This window comes from Erpetoichthys calabaricus, chromosome 18, assembly GCF_900747795.2.
Source record: "Erpetoichthys calabaricus chromosome 18, fErpCal1.3, whole genome shotgun sequence".
Lineage (NCBI taxonomy): Eukaryota > Metazoa > Chordata > Cladistia > Polypteriformes > Polypteridae > Erpetoichthys > Erpetoichthys calabaricus.
This window is the reverse complement of record NC_041411.2, coordinates 58,700,908-58,722,785: the sequence shown is the minus strand read 5'-3', so window position 1 is coordinate 58,722,785 and position 21,878 is coordinate 58,700,908. Positions and strand designations below refer to the sequence as shown.

Here is a 21,878-nt window from a genome sequence, read left to right as displayed (position 1 = left end):
CAGCCATTTTATTAGGTGCTCATCTCTGAAACTAGGTACTAACCTCTTCAGTTTCTAGAATACTCCCAAGTCTTCAAGACATGGATTCAACAAAGTGCTGGAGGCATTCCTTAGGAATTATGATCCATGCTGATATTTTGATCACATATTCCTATAATAATCCCCCAGCCAACGTCTTCCTTGGGATGCATGCCATTGTAGTAAGCTGTAGTCAGCATCCAGTTTGAGAGACCAGCCTAAGATGAGGCTTACATTATTCTGCTAGAAATGCCTGGTAGACTATGGCCATGAAGGAATGACAAAATCAGCAACACTGATTAGATAGATAGATAGATAGATAGATAGATAGATAGATAGATAGATAGATAGATAGATAGATAGATAGATAGATAGATACTTTATTAATCCCAATGGGAAATTCACATTCTCCAGCAGCAGCATACTGATACAATAAATAATATTAAATTAAAGAAAGATAATAATGCAGGTGAAAAACAGACAATAACTATGTATAATGTTAAATGTTAACGTTTACCCCCCCCGGGTGGAATTAAAGAGTCGCATAGTTTGGGGGAGGAACGATCTCCTCAATCTGTCAGTGGAGCAGGACAGTGACAGCAGTCTGTTGCTGAAGCTGCTCCTCTGTCTGGAGATGACACTGTTTAGTGGATGCAGTGGATTCTCCATAATTGATAGGAGCCTGCTGAGCGCCCTTCGCTCTGCCACAGATGTTAAACCGTCCAGCTCCATGCCAACAATAGAGCCTGCCTTCCTCACCAGTTTGTCCAGGCGTGAGGCGTCTTTCCTCTTAATGCTGCCTCCCCAGCACACCACCGCGTAGAAGAGGGCGCTCGCCACAACTGTCTGATAGAACATCTGCAGCATCGTATTGCAGATGTTGAAGGGCACCAGCCTTCTAAGGAAGTATAACCGGCTCTGTCCTTTCTTGCACAGCGCATCAGTATTGGCAGTCCAGTCTAATTTATCATCCAGCTGCACTCCCAGATATTTATAGGTCTGCACCATCTGCACACAGTCACCTCTGATGATCACGGGGTCCATGAGGGGTCTGGGCCTCCTAAAATCCACCACCAGCTCCTTGGTTTTGCTGGTGTTCAGTTGTAGGTGGTTTGAGTCGCACCATTTAACAAAGTCATTGATTAGGTCCCTACACTCCTCCTCCTACCCATTCCTGATGCAGCCCACGATAGCAGTGTCATCAGCGAACTTTTGCACATGGCAGGACTCCGAGTTGTATTGGAATTAATTAATTGATTAAGTGTGCTGTGGCATTTAAATTTCAGCTGTTATTAACAAAACCTTCCCAACAGAATTGTACTACCAACACCAGCCTGCACCATTGACAAAAGCCAGAATGGATCAATGAATGCGTGCTGTTTGCAACAAATTCTTACCCTAGAATCTACAACAGAAAGTAAGAACTGACAAAACCGTTTTATTATTTCCAGTCATCCAGTTTTTGTGGTCAGGTGTCCACTATTGCCTTATCATGCTGTTTATAGATGACTGGAATGCCCTATTCTTTACCCATCCACTTGTTGACACTTCTGCACAGTAGTGTTCTTAAGAGTTGTTACTTGGAGTTTCAAGGCCTTTGTTTTCAGATTAAGTAAGTCTGGACATTTCAGACTTACCTCTGTAATTAACAGAGGGTGTATTTTCCCCACAGAACTGCCACTCACTGAATTTTGTGTTTACCTCACCATTCCCTGTAAACCCTTAAGACACTATAGTGCATAACCGCAAGAAGGTCAGCGGTTTCTGATATGCTTGAATAAGCATATCTGGCATTAACAATCACAACCCAGTCAAAGTAGCTTAAATCATGCATCTTGCCAACAAAATGTAAGTTGACCAAGTCTGCATGTTATAAATATGAAGTGGCAGTCACTTGATTGGCTATTTAGAGGAACAGGCTTTTTGTGTTGGGGAGCATCTGTGCATAAGAAAGAGTCCACCGATTATTTTTTCATGTAGGATAACAAGTTTTGCATACTGTGCAAAATGCTTACTAACAGTTTTTGCTTCTTCTTTTCAGGTTACAGTTCATCCACCTTGAACCTCTTCAGGGGTAACATTCCTTCAAATGTAAGAAGAAATCCACCACCCTGGCTCTTTAGCACTGACTAAAGGTCAATGCTCCCAAATTTAAATACAAGAGGGCTAAGTTATATGACATTGAATAAAAAAGTGCCTTTAAAGCAAGATGAGGTCCAAAGGTTCACTATTCATTATTTAAAATATCTGTAAAGCAAAATATTACATTGTTTTCTATTAATAAACAACTGTTAAAAATTACTGTTACAATTGTTTTCATTTAATAAACAAATGTTTAAATTACATGCATTTGGCTATATTTAAATGTCATTATTTACCATCTCTACAACGTCAGATTGCATTATCCATCCATCCATTATTTTAAACAGTTTACTTCCAATTCCTCCAAGTTGCAGGGAAAACATGGGGGCTGATGGCAGAATTGGCACTCCAGCCACTGTCACACTGTTCCACTCCATTTGTGTGCTGAGGTGTCACCCGTTGCATGGCTGCACTCAGGTTGAGGCAACATGCTGTATCAGTGCATGCTCCCAATCTCCTTCTTACTCCATTTCAGGGTCATGGATATCCAAAGCCTACTCCTGCAGCATAATACACATGGCAGGAACCAAACCAAGACAAAATATTATTCCATGGCTGGTCATACTCCCTCATCCTGGGTCACTTTAAAGATGCTGTTTAACTTTACATACATAATTATGTAACACAGTAGAAAACCGGATTATCCAAGAAAACGTAAGCAGGCACGGAGAAATTTTATAAACTTCATACAGACAGTGAAAGAGCAATGAACTCAGGTCTCTGATGCACCTCTTCACCACAATATTGTCTTAACTTCTATTAAGGGTACCTTCATCTTTATATATAATACGCTACTGTGGCTGTTCGTTTGTCTGTCCAGGATTTTAAATCAGCTGTAGCTCTCAAACCGTTTGACCCGAAATTTGGTACACATATACTACATGACGTCTACTAACCGCTTTCAGGGAGATGATTGACCTCCAAGGTTATTCCTCTTTTTATTTTTATTTTATTGTAGAATCAGCTCTCGGCAGCGGCCAGCAGGGTGGCTGTGTGGCACATGTGTTCTAATCCCTACCTCCTTTGCCATCACTTCCCCTACCTCTTCATATCTTAAATCATTCTTGAGGCAAATTGAAGACTTGAGTGCCAGCTTAAGTGAAAAATGAAAGAAAACTTACTAAGTAATTGCAACACAAACACTGATTTAATCAGTTTTAACGCGAAAAGATGCCAGCGAAAGAAGAGAAGAAGCAGGCCACTAGGGTGGAGAATAGAAGAGCTGCTCAGGAAGCAGCAAGCGCAACAACCTCTGAGCAAATGAATACTAAATGTACAGCAAAAGAGGAGGAAAACTAGGAATGCTCAAGTCAAGTTTATTCACTGTATGTTATACAGTCTGCCGTTACCGGTATAAATATATAAAAAATATAGACTGAGAATGTAAATTTCTTGGGAACATGGACTTTACTGTAGTAATATAAACTTGTATTAAAAAAATCTCTGAAAAATTTGCATAGGCATTTTACAGCATAATACACTACCCTGTTTAGAGCTTCTTTTATGCTGGATCTGTGCATTTTGCTGTACCACAGTATTTGTATAGCGTACATAAATGGTTGGAAGGTTTAGTTGTTGTTCACCCCAACATTAGAATGGACAACACGCATGATGCCTTGTGGACTGATTGTTGGTGCCAGATGTGATTCTAGTAACTCAGAAACACTAGTCCTTGTAGGATTTTCTTGCAGTATGTTTTGCAGAGTTTACAGGAAATGGTGAGATAAACAAAACAACAGTGGCATGTAGAAGGGCATCTGTGAATGGGAAACATGTTGGACCTTAAAGCAAAAGGCAGCAGCAAAAGACTTTGTCAGGTTCCACTCCTGTCAGCTAAGAATAGCAGGGTGATGCAACAGTGGGAAGGTAAACATCAAACCCAAAGAAGTGAAAAGAACTGGATCCACTAGCCAAAAGATCTGGATACATTACAGTTGACATATTGATCCAGCAGATCGACAGAGGTCACCATCACCTTGTTTCCTCATACAGTAGTGGCCAACTTGGACAGCAAGAGAGGGAACTATGTGCGAATTTAACACAATAAACCCCTCTAGGTTTTTCACCAAGCTCTGGGACCAGTGGATGAGCACTTTATTGTGCAGCTGAATTTCTAACTTCCTGACAGGCAGACCCCAGGTGACTAGAGTGAGTGGCCACACCTGATCATCCCTAACTCACAATACAAGCGCTTAACATCATTGTCAATTTTTCTGATGACACAGCTATGGTACACCTGATACCTAGTAACAATAAGCGGTATTAACAGCACTCAGGTAGAGAGTGTGGACAGTTTCAGATAATTGTGTCCACGTCATGGAGGATCTGACCTGGTCCAAACACACTGACACCTTGGTGAAGCAGGCACGGCAATGTCTGTACCACCTTGGATGCCTCAGGGATTTCAGGCTGTCCTCCCAGATACTAAGGAACTTCTTCTATATTTCTACCATAAAACGTATTCTGATAGGAAGTATCACCACCTGGTTTGGGAACAGCATGCAGCAGAACCACAAGTCTCTGCAGAGAGTGACGAGGACAGCTGAACAAATCACAGGGTGTGCACTCACTCACCTCTAGGACATCTACACTAAGCGGTGTCAAACAAGGGTAAAGAAAATTATCTGTGACCCCAGCCTTCCCAACAACGGCCTCTTTTCAGTGCTGTGGTCAGGTAAATGTTATCGCTGCCTAAAGGCCAGTTCAGAGAGACTGTGGAGGAGTTTTTTCCCATAGTCCATTCACATGTTAAATAAGGAAAGTGTCTAGAAATACACAATGCCCACTTGTTAACTCTCTCACATTCAGTTATTTAAGTCATCTATTTAGTTACATTTTTTATTACATAATTGTAGTACTAGGGTGTTGTACCATGTTAGCCATTATGAATGTAGTGAGAAGTCAACCAAAATGACACCATTTATTGGCTAATTAAAAAGCTTGCAATATGCAAGCTTTCGAGGCAACTCAGGCCCCTTCTTCAGGCAAGATGTAATAAACTCTTATTACATAATTATAATTCTATCAATAACCCAGCCGCAGGGGATGCACAAACCAGTGTGTTTCTTGTGCCGGTCCCAAGCCCGGATAAATGGGGAGGGTTACGTCAGTAAGGGCATCCGGTGTAAAATTTTGCCAAATCAATATGAGGACAACAATACAAATTTCCATACCAGATCAGTCGAGCCCCGGGTTAACAACGACCACCACCAGTACTGTTAGCCAACAGGGTGCTGGCGTAAATTGAACTACTGTTGGCCGAAGAAGAAGAAGGAGAAGAAGAGGGGGGAGACGTGTCCGGAGGCAGGAGGAGAGGAGGAAAATAAAGAGAGTGGAACTGAGGGTAGGAACTTTGAATGTGGGCAGTATGACTTGTAAGGGGAGAGAGTTAGCAGATATGATGGAGAGAAGGAAGGTTGATATATTGTGTGTGCAAGAGACTAAATGGAAGGGGAGTATGGCCAGGTGGATTCAAACTGTTCTATCATGGTGTGGATGGGAGAAGAAATGGGATAGGGGTTATTCTGAAGGAACAGTATGTCAAGAGTGTTTTGGAGGTGAAAAGAGTGTCAGACAGAGTAATGATTATGAAGTTGGAAATTGGAGGTGTGATGATGAATGTTGTTAGTGCATATACACCACATCTTGGATGTGTAATGGGTGAGAAAGAAGATTTTTGGAGTTAGTTGGATGAAGTGATGAACAGTGTACCCAAGGGACAGAAAGTGGTGATTGGAGCGGATTTCAATGGGCATATTGGTGAAGGGAACAGTGGAGACGAGGAGGTGATGGGTAGGTATGGTGTCAAGGAGAGGAATGAAGAAGGTCAGAGGATAGTGGATTTTGCCAAAAGGATGGACATGGCTGTAGTGAATACGTATTTTAAGAAAAGGGAGGAACATAGGGTTACATACAAGAGTGGAGGAAGATGCACACAGGTAGATTACATCCTATGCAGAAGAGTTGATCTGAAGGAGATTGAAGACTGCAAAGTGGTGGCAGGAGAAAGTGCAGTTAAGCAACATAGGATGGTGGTCTGTAGGATGACGTTGGAGATCAAGAAGAGGAAGAGAGTGAGGGCAGAGCCAAGGATCAAATGGTGGAAGTTGAAAATGAAGACTGCAAGGTTGAGTTTAGGGAGGAGGTGAGACAGGCACTGGGTGGCAGTGAAGAGTTACCAGACAGCTGGGAAACTACAGCAGATGTAGTAAGGGTGGCAGCAAGAAGTGTGCTTGGCATGACATCTGGAAAGAGGAAGGAGGAAAAGGAAACCTGGTGGTGGAATGAGGAAATACAGGAGAGTATACAGAGGAAGAGGATGGCAAAGAAGTGGGATAGTCAGAGAGATGCAGAAAGTAGACAAGAGTACAAGGAGATAAGGCGCAAGGTGAAGAGAGAGGTGGTGAAGACTAAAGAAAAAGCATATGATGAGTTGTATGAGAGGTTGGACACTAAGGAGGGAGAAAAGGACCTGTACCGATTGGCTAGACAGAGGGCCCGAGCTGGGAATGACGAGCAGCAGGTTAGAGTGATAAAGGATAAAGATGGAAACGTACTCACAAGCGAGGAGAGTGTATTGAGCAGATGGAAAGAGTACTTTGAGAGGCTGATGAATGAAGAGAACGAGAGAGAGAAGAGGTTGGATGATGTGGAGATAGTGAATCAGGAAGTGCAACAGATTAGCAAGGAGGTAAGGACAGCTATGAAGAGGATGAAAAATGGAAAGACCGTTGGTCCAGATGACATACCTATGGAAGCATGGAGGTGTTCAGGGGAGATGGCAGTGGAGTTTTTAACCAGATTGTTTAATGGAATATTGGAAAGTGAAAGGATGCCTGAGGAGTGGAGAAGAAGTATACTGGTGCAGATATTTAAGAATAAGGGGGATGTGCAGGACTGCAGTAACTACAGGGGAATAAAATTGATGAGCCACAGCATGAAGTTATGGGAAAGAGTAGTGGAAGCTAGGTTAAGAAATGAGGTGATGATTAGTGAGCAGCAGTTTGGTTTCATGCCAAGAAAGAGCACCACAGATGTAATGTTTGCTCTGAGGATGTTGATGGAGAAGTTTAGAGAAGGTCAGGAGTTGCATTGTGTCTTTGTGGATCTGGAGAAAGCATATGACAGGGTGCCTCGAGAGGAGCTGTGGTATTGTATGAGGAAGTCAGGAGTGGCAGAGAAATACATAAGAGTTGTACAGGATATGTACGAGGGAAGTGTGACAGTGGTGAGGTCTGCGGTAGGAGTGACGGATGCATTCAAGTTGGAGGTGGGATTACATCAGGGATCGGCTCTGAGCCCTTTCTTATTTGCAATGGTGATGGACAGGTTGACAGACAAGGTTAGACAGGAGTCCCCGTGTACTATGATGTTTGCTGATGACATTGTGATCTGTAGCGATAGTAGTGAGCAGGTTGAAGAGACCCTGAAGAGGTGGAGATATGCTCTGGAGAGGAGAGGAATGAAGGTCAGTAGGAACAAGACAGAATACATGTGTGTAAATGAGAGGGAGGTCAGTGGAATGGTGAGGATGCAGGGAGTAGAGTTGGCGAAGGTGGATGAGTTTAAATACTTAGGATCAACAGTACAGAGTAATGGGGATTGTGGAAGAGAGGTGTGCAGGCAGGTGGAGTAGGTAGAGAAGAGTGTCGGGAGTAATTTGTGACAGACAAGTATCAGCAAGAGTGAAAGGGAAGGTCTACAGGATGGTAGTGAGACCAGCTATGTTATATGGGTTGGAGAAAGCAGGAGACAGAGCTGGAGGTGGCAGAGTTAAAGATGCTAACATTTGCGTTGGGTGTGACGAGGATGGATAGGATTAGAAATGAGTACATTAGAGGGTCAGCTCAAGTTGGACGGTTGGGAGACAAAGTCAGAGAGGCGAGATTGCGTTGGTTTGGACATGTGCAGAGGAGAGATGCTGAGTATATTGGGAGAAGGATGCTAAGGATAGAGCTGCCAGGGAAGAGGAAAAGAGGAAGGCCTAAGCGAAGGTTTATGGATGTGGTGAGAGAGGACATGCAGGTGATGGGTGTAACAGAGCAAGATGCAGAGGACAGAAAGATATGGAAGAAGATGCTCCGCTGTGGCAACCCCTAACGGGAGAAGCCGAAAGAAGCAGATAATTCTATCAATAATTTATATTCATCTCATGGCACAGTCACAAGGGTTGAGCAGCTAAGCACTTCACTGCCTATTATACTGTATGTATAATTTGTATGTGAAAAATAAAATTTGATTTGAAGATGTGGAAAATTTTGGCTATTCTGACAAACCTATCTTTCTGATGTATATGGTAGAGCTAGAATTTGTTGTAAAGAGTATGGATCCATTTTGCTTTGTGTCAAATGCCCAGATCGGATGTGGCAGTGCAGTGGTATGGCTAATATTTTAAAACACACATTAGGCCTCTTAATACGAACTGAGCATCACTTGAATGCCACTGTATATTTAAGCATTGTTGCTGGGAAAGTGCTTCTCCATTAATTTCCCTGTTTCAAATACATACTTGTAGCAGGGAAACACGCCATTGCACAAAGTACACATCATTTCAAGCTGCTTCCACAAAAAACATAGTGACTCCACTTTACTTCAATGGCCTGTACAATCAATAAATATCAACCCAATACAGTGTCTTGAGATGTGTTGGATGGGGGCATGAATGTGAGGCCAAAACACTTGCAGGGTTATTACATTATCTGTACCAGAATCCCTAAGGAATCTTTAAGCATCATGCTGAAATGATGCCTTGAAGAATTCAGGCATTTCTGAAAGAAAAAAGGGATACTTACAGGATTTTGGATAACTACGGCTACAAAGTAGCCAACCAGTATGCAATTGTTACTCTTGCCTGCACTTTATTTAATGACTATCACAGAAATATAAAGATGCCCAAACATACAGACTGCAGCTGTACCACATGACTGACGGGCACAGCCCATATGTTGCATGTAAGTTGTCACATGGCATAAGATAAATGATAAGCGTTGTCTGGTTGGGGCAACTGACAGGCCTCTTGATATTATTAACTAAAGTGTATTATTAATGACAAAAGAGAAACTACAATGCCTGTAACAGGCACATTGTGGCAGGCCTCAAATTTCTTTTGATTGCTTTTAGAGGCCTTGATCACTGTGCATGATAATAGATTGAAGTGCCTCAGGTAATGTCTAAACCACATGTTTCACTCAAGACAGTAATACATGGTGCTGGCACTGAGTAATGGTAAGAAACATTTTTTTAATAGATGACGTATTTTTGCAGTATGCACCAGGCCTTAGTAAAGGGATGCTTTTTTTGTTAAAATGTTCATAGGCCTAGAATGAGACAGATTTTGGCATCATGACACAAATACTTAGTCAAACAGACACAAGTCATGCATCATACATAAGCCTTTCCTTGGGATAACTGACAGTTCTGAATGGAATTGTTCAATAGACCTAGAAGTAATTATCAACATGTAAGCAGAGAAGGAAAGCAAATACAACTTGACTTGGTGTAGATTAGGAAAAATACATTTATTGTATATTTACAGAGCTGGTGCTTGGCTCAATAATAACTATTTGGAACACTGTGAGAAGACCACAGCATGACTGACACAAATAGTCCATAGTTCACAGGGATATTTATTAACAGAAGTTTTATGTCTGCCTTCTGAATTAGAGAAATTAGTAAGCAAACATTAACTGCATTTGTAGTTCCTGATAAAGCTAATGAAATATGGCAAGCCAGCCAGAATCCTTGTGGAGCTTTTATAGGGGTACTATTAAGAGCCAGTCTGGTTTGGTAACTACTGTGCACAGGGCTTTAAAGCCCTACAGTAAGTGGTCAGGGCTGCCCAAATCATTTCAGGAGCAGCTCTTGAATTTCTGAAGGACATCTACCTTGCTAGAGTCATCAGGACAACTCAGAACATTATAAAGGAAAGCACCTACCCTCAACGCAGTCTATTCACATTCATGCCTTCAGGCAAACACTGCAGGAGTGTGAAATCAAGGTCTTCAAGACTATAGAACAGTTTTTTTTTTTTTTATCCACAGGCAATGAGACTTATGAATGATTCCTGCCCACCACTTCTTCATTTCACAATGACTGACATGTGTGACATATACATATATATAATATATATATCCATCCATCCATCTTCCAACCCACTGAATCCGAACACAGGGTCACGGGGGTCTGCTGGAGCCAATCCCAGCCAACACAGGGCACAAGGCAGGAAACAAACCCTGGGTAGGGTGCCAACCCACCGCAGGACACACACAAACACACCCACACACCAAGCACACACTAGGGCCAATTTAGAATCGCCAATCCACCTAACCAGCATGTCTTTGGACTGTGGGAGGAAACCGGAGTGCCCGGAGGAAACCCACGCAGACACGGGGAGAACATGCAAACTCCACGCAGGGAGGACCCGGGAAGCGAACCCAGGTCCCCAGGTCTCCCAACTGCGAGGCAGCAGTGCTACCCACTGCGCCACCATGCCGCCCTAATAATATATATATATGCATATTGTAAAAGAACACACAAGAGACAGGATAAATGTTTGGGGATCCATTCCAGGTACTTTTGCAGAATTTTAAACGCACAAAAAAGACTAAGCAAGTAGTATTGAAGGACTGAGTCTTAACAAAACTGATTCAATATGAGAAAGGTGTTGAATTTATAGTGGGTAGAGAGGAAGATGCGGGACTCCTGAGCTGCAACTGAAAGTGAGGTCGGGACTGGGGGTAGATGGGCGGTTTCTGAAGGTGCAACTGGAAGTGGCTTCTATAGAGGGACTGGAAATGGTGTTAGGTCAATTTCCCTTCTGGGAATCTGCAAGGGAAGGAAAAAAGGCATTAGTGCACGCTATCAACTCTTGGTCCAGCGTAACCACACACTTGGTCAAGCCCATTGACTGCTTTCCAAGTGCACATGTGCGACACGAGATACATATATACATAATGCATATATATATTTGGATTACGCCTTTATCCAAAGCAACTTACAACATATCAGGTACAATTGGTTACATTTCTTTTGTTTTTCTAATTGGAGCAAGTACAGGTGAAATAACTTGGTCATGATCACACAGTGTCAGTAGCAGGATTTCAACCCACAACGTCCGATATTTTTTCCACTCAGAGGGTATCAGTCCATATACTGAAAGGCAAATACCTGATTTGTGCAGACAATGCTTGGCATAATGGACAACTCTGGACTTGATACTAATGGGGCATATTGTTAAACTGATTATAGCCTTCATTCTGTTGAATCAGAAATTCCTACCAGTATGCATGTTGCCTCCCTGGCAAAGTCAGCAACGTAAGTGAAATATTATCGATAAATCTTTAAATGCAACCTAACCCAAAACATTTTCAATCTCAAATAATGCAACTAAGTGTTGCAAAAGTACCAAGGCCTGTTCGAGCAGCATCAGGAACAACTCAGGAACCAACACATGTAGTGCTAATTTAGGACCACCACAAAAAATACCATGCATATTTCCGGGATGTGGGAGGAAAATCAGATACTTGCACACACAAGGAGCACACACAAAACTCTAAACAGACAGTGACCTGAGCCTGGAATTTAAAATCAAGATGGTGGCTCTATGAAGAGGCAAAGCTAACTTCTGCACCACCATCTTGTAAATGTAGAGCACCAGTTCTATCCCATAGCTGCCACAATCCTTTTAAATCCAATTGTCATCAAGATTTTTTTTATATATTTTATTAGTTCATCTTTAAGTCATATTTCCTGTTGTTTACATTTTGAAGCTACAAAATATCAAAAGAGTAACCTACAATATGGGTCTGCTACCATTGTTTTACTGTCCAGATTCATTCTAGCAGTCTGCTCATCTTCTATGTTGAAAGCCAATTGTAGAAGGCCCTGCTTCATCTTCAGCGCCAATGAGTATGAAAGAAGAAGCTAAAAAAGACATGATAGAGTAGTGCTAGATAGAGGGTTTTAGCAATGACAAAAAAAACTATTTGAAGTGAAATTGCATGTGATGTCCAATTAACAGCAGATTAACTTTGATTTTACTGCTGTTTTGATCAATTTGAAAATTAACCTTATACATATAATACTAGTAACAAATGTACTTAAACAGTGTGGGATTCTGACATTGGGGCTGGGCGGTCTCGTGGCCTGGAACCCCTGCTGATTTTTTTTTTTTTCTCCAGCCATCTGGAGTTTTTTTTTTTTTTTTTCTGTCCTCCCTGGCCATCGGACCTTACTTTTATTCTAGTATGTTAATTAGTGTTCCTTAATTTTAATTATTTGTCTTTTTTCTCTTTCTTCATCATGTAAAGCACGTTGAGTTACATTGTTTGTATGAAAATGTGCAATAGAAATAAATGTTGTTGTTGTTGTTGTTGCACAGTTAACACAAAAGGTGATCTTACCCATTAAAAAAAAATACTTTGCGGCAAAACACTTCTGAGTGTAATAGTACTGAGACAGCTGTTTATTACCTTTATATTTCCACTTCATTGTTAATTTGCAGCTAGTCAAAAACCAAATAAAAACTCAGGTAATCTTGACAAAAGAATTAGTGAAAATTAAACAAAAATGTGAAGAATGACTTGGGAGTGATCTCCATCACACACAACTCTGCACTGACATGAACAGATTTGGAAAATAAATAAAACTGACATTATTAAAAGTTTCTAAGCTAACAGCTAACTGACAGTCAAATCAAAACTCATCTCATTAAATGAGAAATTCTATTAATAGACAGCAGGAAACTGGATGAAAAAAAACCCTGCACTAAGTGTAGAACCTTGGAACAGGATTGCCAAGATTCTTATATCTGAGTGTGGCTCCTCCTGCAAAGGCAGATTTTCACTACAATCAATTTGTGTTTTAAAAGGCCTTCTGTCTTTAGTAAAAAAAATGCCCTTACCAAGCAGGTATCATTATTATTTCTATTAAGAAATGTTTGTAGGAGTTTGTCCACACTTTACAGGAATTTGACAGGTTTCTGTGTTTTTATTTAAAGAAATGAACAGTGTGTCTGTCTTGTTTGTTTACATTTTCATCTTTTCCATTTAGATAGTAAAGCTTTACTTTACTCATAACCCCACAGGAGAATACAACACTGTAGCAGTTACAGTACTCCCTTTAAAAAAGTCTTAGGATTTTTGTACCTTGTCTGTTTTTCACCTTGTTGTCTAACAATATTCTAAATGTAATTTGAAGAACAAATTATGAAGATGACAGTGCCGTAAAAAGAATACTGTACAATGAAAAGAACAAAAACCCCTGAAAAATGCAAATCATTTTACATTTTCTGCAAATAATGCCTGAAAAACCATTGATTTATGATGGCTATCAGATGCCAGAGTAGTTCCTTCCTTAGGTTTCCACACTGACCATTTTCTGAATATTCTTATTAGTTTCAGTATTCGTAATTAAAATTACCTTGCTTAAACGAAACTACTTTCGTGATGGGTAAGGCTGCCAGCTAACAAAACCAAAACAAGACATGCTGAAAGTTTCAATCATGTAGCAACAGCGAATGTCTGGGAGGCGTAAGGGGGTAAGCCCCCCCCCCCCCCCCGATCTTTGATGTTCGATTGCGTAAAGAGACTCACAGTGTATCAATTGGTTAACACCGTGGTGAATGACGAAGCATAAAGAATAACCTGTTTAAAGAACAAGCGCCAGACGTCAAACAAAAAAAAAAGTTGAATTTAAATTTGACAGAACAAACGATTACACGTTTGTATTTGAAACACAATGCAGCTTAAGGGAACTCCTCGACTAGGTTTCTACACCCCAATTTTGCTGCAGCCGACCCTGTGTCCCTTTGCTGATCTTACGTTTAGTCCAACTGGACGTCACCTGCGTGTGAAGAGAGCTTTTTATTACAGTCGCATCAAAATCATCTGGATCGCTCAGCACTAGATCTAATTCTCACTCTACTGCACTGTTTTGTCAGCGTAATCCCCACAAATTGGCTTTTTTTTTTTTGTCCGGGTTGAATTTCAAAAAAGTCTCACTTAATTTGAGAACCAAATGGCCGGAAGCAAGCGCGGATGCTGCAGTCTCGGCGGCCCCTCCTCTTCAGCCCAGCGTGCTGCGGGAAGCCGGTAACACCGCCTCCTGCCTACTGGTGATAAGCAGTCCATGCGCTCCTCAGCACGACTCGGCTAGGCGCGTTATCTCAAAATGGCGAACTGTAACCTATGCATGTTCATTTTAACCGTGCTCGCATTACCCTTTTTGTCTAACTCCTCGAGTCCCTTTAGGCTTAATATTCCAAAGGTGTTACTGCCTTTAGCCCGGAGCACGAAGATCAACTTCACGCTGGAAGCCTCCGAGGGCTGCTACAGGTGGTGAGTAGCAGCTTACTTCTAAATATTATTTGAAGTGTCACTCTTAGACGGCCGGCTGCGATTTGCGACGCCGACAGGAAGCACGTGGGTCTAGACTTGCAGCTGCCGCTATTTCTTGAATCTCAGTGCAAACAAACAGACAGCGGTATTGGCTCCTTCCCGTTATTCGTTCCATGTTCGACCGTTTCCCTCTTACTCAGCCAATTTTCTTCACATTCACCTGGGGCGCTATATTGCCGTGGAAGCTCGAGTGACTTCCTGTCGCCGTTCGACTTACCTGTCACCAATGACTTTTACAGAAGCCCCCCCGTCTTTCTGAGAATTGAGCGGCATTTCCTCGTGGCGGTTCTTTGTAAATTCATTCAAAGGAGTGGTGAGCTGCAGAAGGAGCAGCAGCCTAAAGTGCACCGCACTGATCACTTGCAGGGCAGACGTGGCCTTAATTGAACCCATGTTCTCATGTAGCGCCATGCTTGGCATTTGCTTGGTTTCTTCGAAAGGCGAGACAAGGAACCTGCTTTATTTCAAATCGGGTGTTGGGATAGGCTTCCAGTAAAGAACTTAACTTCAAGGTACTCCTTGACAGGTCATCAATTAGACAACCCCTGCAGGACAACTGCAGACGTACTCATAAGGGCAGAGAGCGATGAAACGGACTGAAAAACGTGGGATCAAGTGTTGGCAAGATTAGGACGCTACAAGGCACCATGGCAGACTGATGTGGCATGTAGAAAAACGAGTCTACAAATAGACAAACAGTCTTTAATACCATATACCAGGGGACATCAAATAGATATTTATCTTGGGCCAGATTCTCTCCGATAAAATAAACTTTGGGCCAGTCAGACCAAGTATCCCTTCTACACACCTCCCTTGCTGAAAAAATGCACTTTCAGAGGCACACTGTTAGTAACTCTGACACTATGATTTACTCACACATTTAACATCACACAAGTGTTAAGTGGATTCAGGCCTCCCAAATTTATGTACCTGCAAGGCTCAAACATGTGTTGTGCCGAATTCATTATCATTTCAAACAAGCAATCTCAGTCATTTAAATTTGCATTTTTTTTCCCTCATGAAAATCTAGTGGTTATTAACAATCATGTAACATTTACTGATTGGCTAGGACTTAATATTTGAATTTTTGAAGGGGAGAGGGGGGTTGGGCATTGCGATTGCCTAAGTGAACCTTTACTTTCACTTTCAGTCTCAATAAACTGTGCAGTAGCAGCAGATGCTAGCTACTAAATTTATCATTAAAGCAGTCAGATTCTTTGTTTCATTAGTCGATATTTCATTATGCTCTTAATAACCTCGGCTCAAACAAAGCTGAACACGATCATGTCTCACATTCCTAACAGATCCAATGTATTGGAACCGACCTGAGGCGTTGTCTAGTAAGGACTAGCACACAGGCATACATGATGGTTGAAGGCTTTTGGGCAGACCTCTTATTAGCTCTTTTCTGGCAGGAATCCAGATAAACTCTTGCCTTTGTAGAAGCCCAATGTAACCACCTCAGGAGAAGAGGTGGAAAAAGTACTAAAAATCTTCTCAAATACAAGTATTACTGTGTAGTCATACATTTAGGTAAAATTATCTGATATGGAAACTACTTAAGAGTGCAATTTAGTTACTTCAGAAAAAATAAATTCGTTAATATCCCAAGATATCCATGAGGTGCATTGTAAAGTATAAACAGATTACGTGTAGTGATAAATTGTATTGTCAAAAGACATATATATATATATAATCCCATCCATCCATTTTCCAACCTGCTGAATCCGAACACAGGGTCACGGGGGTCTGCTGGAGCCAATCCCAGCCAACACAGGGCACAAGGCAGGAACCAATCCCGGGCAGGGTGCCAACCCACCGCAGTATATATATAATATATAATATATATATATATATATATATATATATATATATATATATATATATAAAAGGAGAGTTGGGATCCGAGAGACTGTGTTTGTGGAGGGATGGAGAGTTAAGGCGGGTGTTTGTTGTCACGTGATCATCTCCCCCCATTCAACTCATTTCATTAACTTCATTTCGCTCCTAGCTTAGCTGAGCTCCGCAGCTGACGCAGTCTTGCCGTCCTTTCTCCTTTACTGATTTACAGTTTAGTAGACGCGGTACTTACTGAATAGTATTTTTTCCTTTAGTGTTTCTACATAGTGTTTCTTAATAATAATAATAATAATAATTCATTACATTTATATAGCGCTTTTCTCAGTACTCAAAGCGCTAGTGTTTAGTAGACGCGGTGTTCCCGACGGTGTTGCGGTTTAGTGTTACTGTCTACATTGTTTTTGTACTTTAGTGTTTAATAATAATAATAATTCATTACATTTATATAGCGCTTTTCTCAGTACTCAAAGCACTAAAATAGTGAGTGATACTTAGCTGATAGCAGTGTAGAAGCAGCACAGCAACAACGGAGCTGGTAGGACAGGTGGGTGTGGTGGCGTAGGTGAGCACCGATAGCAAGCAGCAGAAAGCACAGCAGGAGGAGGAAGCAGGATTTGGATGTTCCAATACACAGCCATAAACAGTAACGCTTGGTAATTTCAGGCGTGATCGCCCCGGAGCCATAAGCCAGGTTAGTATGAACATCAGATCAGTTCCCTGTCGTAGAGTACTGTAAGATGAAACGGGAGCAGATCAGCATAGCGAATATAATCACGGAGACGGATCATCCCGAGGTGCTAGATCGCCAGGTACAAAGAAATGTTCATAGGTCTCGTCCCGTGATCCACAGACTCCGCTGTTCCCAGTAAAGTGGAGTCCATAAAATCTGTAAATATTAAGCCAAATCCATGCAATTCGAGTCAGCTGTATCCACGAACTATACGTACAATAAACAAAATAAAACAAGCGTAAAAGTGCAGAATTAAGGCGAATTTTGCGAAAAGTGTTGTTAACAGGCAGGAGCGGCAACAACAAGCGTGCGCCAGCGTCCCCTCACCTGCTATAATAAAGCAGTTATAATAAAGAAGTTTAGTAGACTTTTACTTTATGTCATTTAGTGTTCTTCCCGGCAGTGTTGCCGTTTTTTAGTGTTAGTGTCTACTTCGTGTTTGTGTTTAGTGTTATGGAAGGAGTGATCTTACCACTGTCAGATTTTGCAATAAATGAATTGGTAAATAATGATTATTTATCAACAGATCACATGAGCAAATTCAACGAAATTTTAGCTGCTTTTACGATTTTCCAACCTCAAGAGGTTTTGCTAATGTGGACTCCTGACATACCTATAATGCCCATTCCACATATTCAAATATTACCTTCTGCTACTACTGAACGAGTGACTCACTGGGTGTGTACCTATTATGATGGTGATGTAATTCATGTCTATGACAGTTTAAACGCTGATAAAAAAATTCAACCTCCCCGAAGAGCAGCTTCGTTTCCTTCATGCTTTGTTTCCTTACAAACCTCCCATAGTTTATGAAGACACACAGCGACAATTAAATCATACAGATTCTGGTGTATTCTCAATTGCATTTGCTGTGTGTATTTCTTTAGGTATTGACCCAAGTGATCAAGTTTTTACTATTTCTTCAATGCAAAATCACTTACAAATAATTTTTGTTACTCGACAATTGCTTCCATTCCCTGTCGAAAGTAGCGGACGGGCGACACCAGTTACAAGTATTCAGTGCGTTCAAAGACCTGTACGAAGTGCGGCCACTAACACAGTCACTCATAAAAGGGGAGATGACTCGGTGCAGGAAATGGGTATTGAAACTACCTTGGAAGACATGCAATCAACGAGGCGATTAAACGGATCTCAAGAGAGGTCTTCTAGGTTGGAAAAAAAGCGCTTGGCTGCCAAAACTTATAATTATAATCTATAATAATAAAAGGCAAAGCCCTCACTGACTGACTCACTCACTGACTGACTGACTGACTGACTGACTCATCACTAATTCTCCAACTTCCCGTGTAGGTGGAAGGCTGAAATTTGGCAGGCTCATTCCTTACAGCTTACTTACAAAAGTTAGGCAGGTTTCATTTCGAAATTCAAAGCAGCGGATGTTAGCCGACTTGCTGACCGCAACGTTAGGGGCTTCAACTATGGCGCTGACGCCACATCTCAGTGCCAACACTTTGCAGACTGTACTTAAAAGACACGCCCTCCTCACTGGACAGTTAAAAACACCAATCAAACTAACGATGACATCAAGTATTACCCAATCAAAAGTAGGAAAGGAGGCATCTTCATAAAATGCGTGTGGGATGATTTGCATGAGACGCTGCTTTAAAAAAAAATGATAAAAAAAATACGGGATAAATCCCGTCCAGTATTGATTCAAAACGGGACGCGCAATTTCATTCTCAAACGCGGCACGATTCCGTATTTTAAAGGACGGGTGGCAACCCTACAGTGCCAGGTAACCACCCATACAATCAGATTGTGATTCAGACTAGGAATGCAATGAATGTAATTACCCCAATCTACATACAAGGCGAAAGTCTTGCAACATTCAAAGATGATGGTTTGGGATAAGTACAACATACAACATAAAAGAGCTTATGAAGCCTTGAACCGAAAAAAGCAAGATCTCAGAGATCGTAAAAAAAAAATAGGAGGTAATGTCGTTTTACTCGCTGTAGATTTTAGTCAAACATTAACAGTTATTCCACGAGGGAGATCAGCAGATGAACTCAACGCGTGTTTAAAATCCATGCTTCTCCCACGGTCGGTTATATGTCGCGTGTTCTCGGGTAGGTACACCAAAAAATGTATACATTTAAGCATGTAATGGGCAAAGAAAAAATGAGGTATACCCGATGGCACTGCAGTAGTACTCAATGTAACTTTACTTCTTAAATGTTAATGTTTTACTGTTTAATAATTTATACGCTTCTTATATATTGTTCAAATTCTTTTATCAAAATACCAGTGACAGCGCAATGCACGATAACATGGAGTGAATACACCATACGCATCCGCCCACGGCCGCCCTGGTGTGCGCAGATAGGAGTTGATTCTAAAATAAAATAAACATAAAAAGAGTAATACATTCATCACCCATAAAGCGGATAGCAGACGTGACGTATTATATGTGTACTACATTTCAACTCAATACGTGAAACGGTTTGCAAGCTACATGTGATTTAAAATCCTGGACAGACCAACGAAAATCCACGGTAGCAAATTATAGAAGAAGATTTTACTGTTTAATAATTTATATTTATATGAAATGTGCTTCTTATATATTACTTCATATTCTCATATGATAATGATGTTAATGTTGTTTATATTGATTTCTATGTTATTGTAAGTGCATCTATGTGTGTATATGTATGTATGTATGTGTATATATATATATATATATATATATATATATATATATATATATATATATATATATATATATATAAAAAATATATGTGTATATATAATATATCTGTATATGTGTGTGTATATGTATATATATATGACAGCAACACTCATAACAATGACAACACAATTACATTGACAATCATGTTACGTTATTTTTAAAATGTTTCCTTTACTTTTTCATAACCTCTTTAACACACTACTTCTCCGCTGCGAAGCGCGGGTATTTTGCTAGTATACTAATAAAAGGCAAAACCCTCACTGACTCACTCATCACTAACTCTCCAACTTCCCGTGTAGGTAGAAGGCTGAAATTTGGCAGGCTCATTCCTTACAGCTTACTTACAAAAGTTAAGCAGGTTTCATTTCAAAATCCTACACATAACGGTCGACAACGTCCACCATGTTAAACTTTCTTATTTATGGTCCCATCTTCACGAAATTTGGTAGGCGGCTTCCCTGCACTAACCGAAACCGATGTATGTACTTATTTCGGTGGTATGACACCACTGTCGGCCGCCATATTGAACTTTCCAACAGTCTTTGTTACTTAATGGGCCCATCTTCAAGAAATTTGGTACGCGGGTTCCCAACGCTAACTGAATCGTACTTACGTACATATATACGTCCATAGCCTGCAGCTCGGTCCACACTCTGAATCCTCCAGGCACTCCTGAGCATAATCTAATTTTGAAGGTTGGGGCACCAGTAATGTTACTGAGAAACTTACAGCCACCGAAACTTTGTAATGGCACGAGACTTCAGGTCACATGCCTGCAAAAGAACCTAATTGAGGCAACTATTTTTATTGGCGGTGGCTCAGGGGAGAGAGTTTTTATTCCTCGCATCCCCGTTATACCCTCTGATCTCCCATTTCATTTCAAATGCCTCCAATTTCCAGTAAGGCTCTGCTTTACAATGACAATTAATAAGTCTCAGGGACAGACCCTACAAAAGGTTGGCATTGATTTGAGGCAAGATTGCTTTTCATGTGGCCAACTATACGTTGCATGCTCAAGAGTAAGCTCCGCGCACAGCTTGGTCATATTACAACTGGAGGGGCGAACTGACAACGTGGTATACAAAGAGATCCTTAACAAATAATTATTGGTACATTTTCCCTCAGTTTATTATTTAAAATTTTAAAGCAGTACTTTGCCGCTGCGAAGCGCGGGTATTTTGCTAGTAGTGTATATGTGTGTGTGTGCATACTGCACATTATATGGAAATTTAAATTTTAAACAAGTTAAGGCAGTACATGACTTCATCTTGTAGTTATTATTGTATATAATTAGGAAAAGGGGCCCATCATCAATTGCAAAACATTGAACTCCCCTCCACTGGAATAAGATATAAATTTATAGAAGCAGACCATGTATTTTTATTGCTAGCGATTATAGTGATAAGTAAAATATGACTTCAGTAAGGCCGCTATGTTCTTTATTTAGATTTTATTTTTTTAAGTTTTCATGTATTGTATATAAATTCAGTAGATAACATTACATGCAACAATCAATTGTTCTATTAAATGTCAAAAATTGACTTGTTTAAAGGTAAAATTCCAAACCTTGAACAAATATGACAGAGGAATCCAGTGTTCTCAGTTTGTTTGGAGCTTTCTCCTGGATTTCAACATATGAAAGCATTTTTAAACTAAAATTCAAATAAACACCACAGGAGCCATAGTGGTTCCAAACTGTTGTTGTTATTGTGTACTTCTAGGAACCCGGGTCCTTCATCAACAGCAAAGTGCATTATACTCTCCATTTTAGGACCAAGATTTAAATTTACGAAAACAAGTCAACATTTTTATTCCTACATGTGCACTATACTAATTACAATTTGAAATCAGAAAGGCTGCTATATTGTTTAGATTTGTTTTTTTTAAAAGGTTATTGACCACACTCATGTCGACTTCTTATACCGATAGTGCAGATCACTGAAATAACATTTTTATTTCAAATACTAAAAAATGCAAAGAATGACACCATACCAATAAATGCATGGTAAATAGTCAGAATTAT

At 40.7% G+C, this 21,878-nt stretch overlaps 2 protein-coding genes across 2 annotated transcripts in view; both read left to right on the top strand.

The window, feature by feature from the left end:
* LOC114668435 (nuclear pore membrane glycoprotein 210-like) overlaps positions 1-2,306 on the top strand; it is a 367,033-nt gene extending 364,727 nt beyond the window's left edge. The window contains 1 exon segment of the mRNA XM_051921542.1: positions 2,060-2,306. Within this exon segment, the coding sequence (XP_051777502.1) occupies positions 2,060-2,151 (92 nt within the window). The 3' untranslated portion in view covers positions 2,152-2,306.
* Positions 2,307-14,293: 11,987 nt separating this feature from the next.
* The window catches only part of nup210 (nucleoporin 210), a 293,306-nt gene continuing 285,721 nt past the window's right edge, over positions 14,294-21,878 (top strand). Inside the window, exon 1 of the mRNA XM_028823964.2 lies at positions 14,294-14,495. Coding sequence (XP_028679797.1) covers positions 14,329-14,495 — 167 coding nt within the window. The 5' untranslated portion in view covers positions 14,294-14,328. The remainder of the gene's footprint in view (positions 14,496-21,878) is intronic.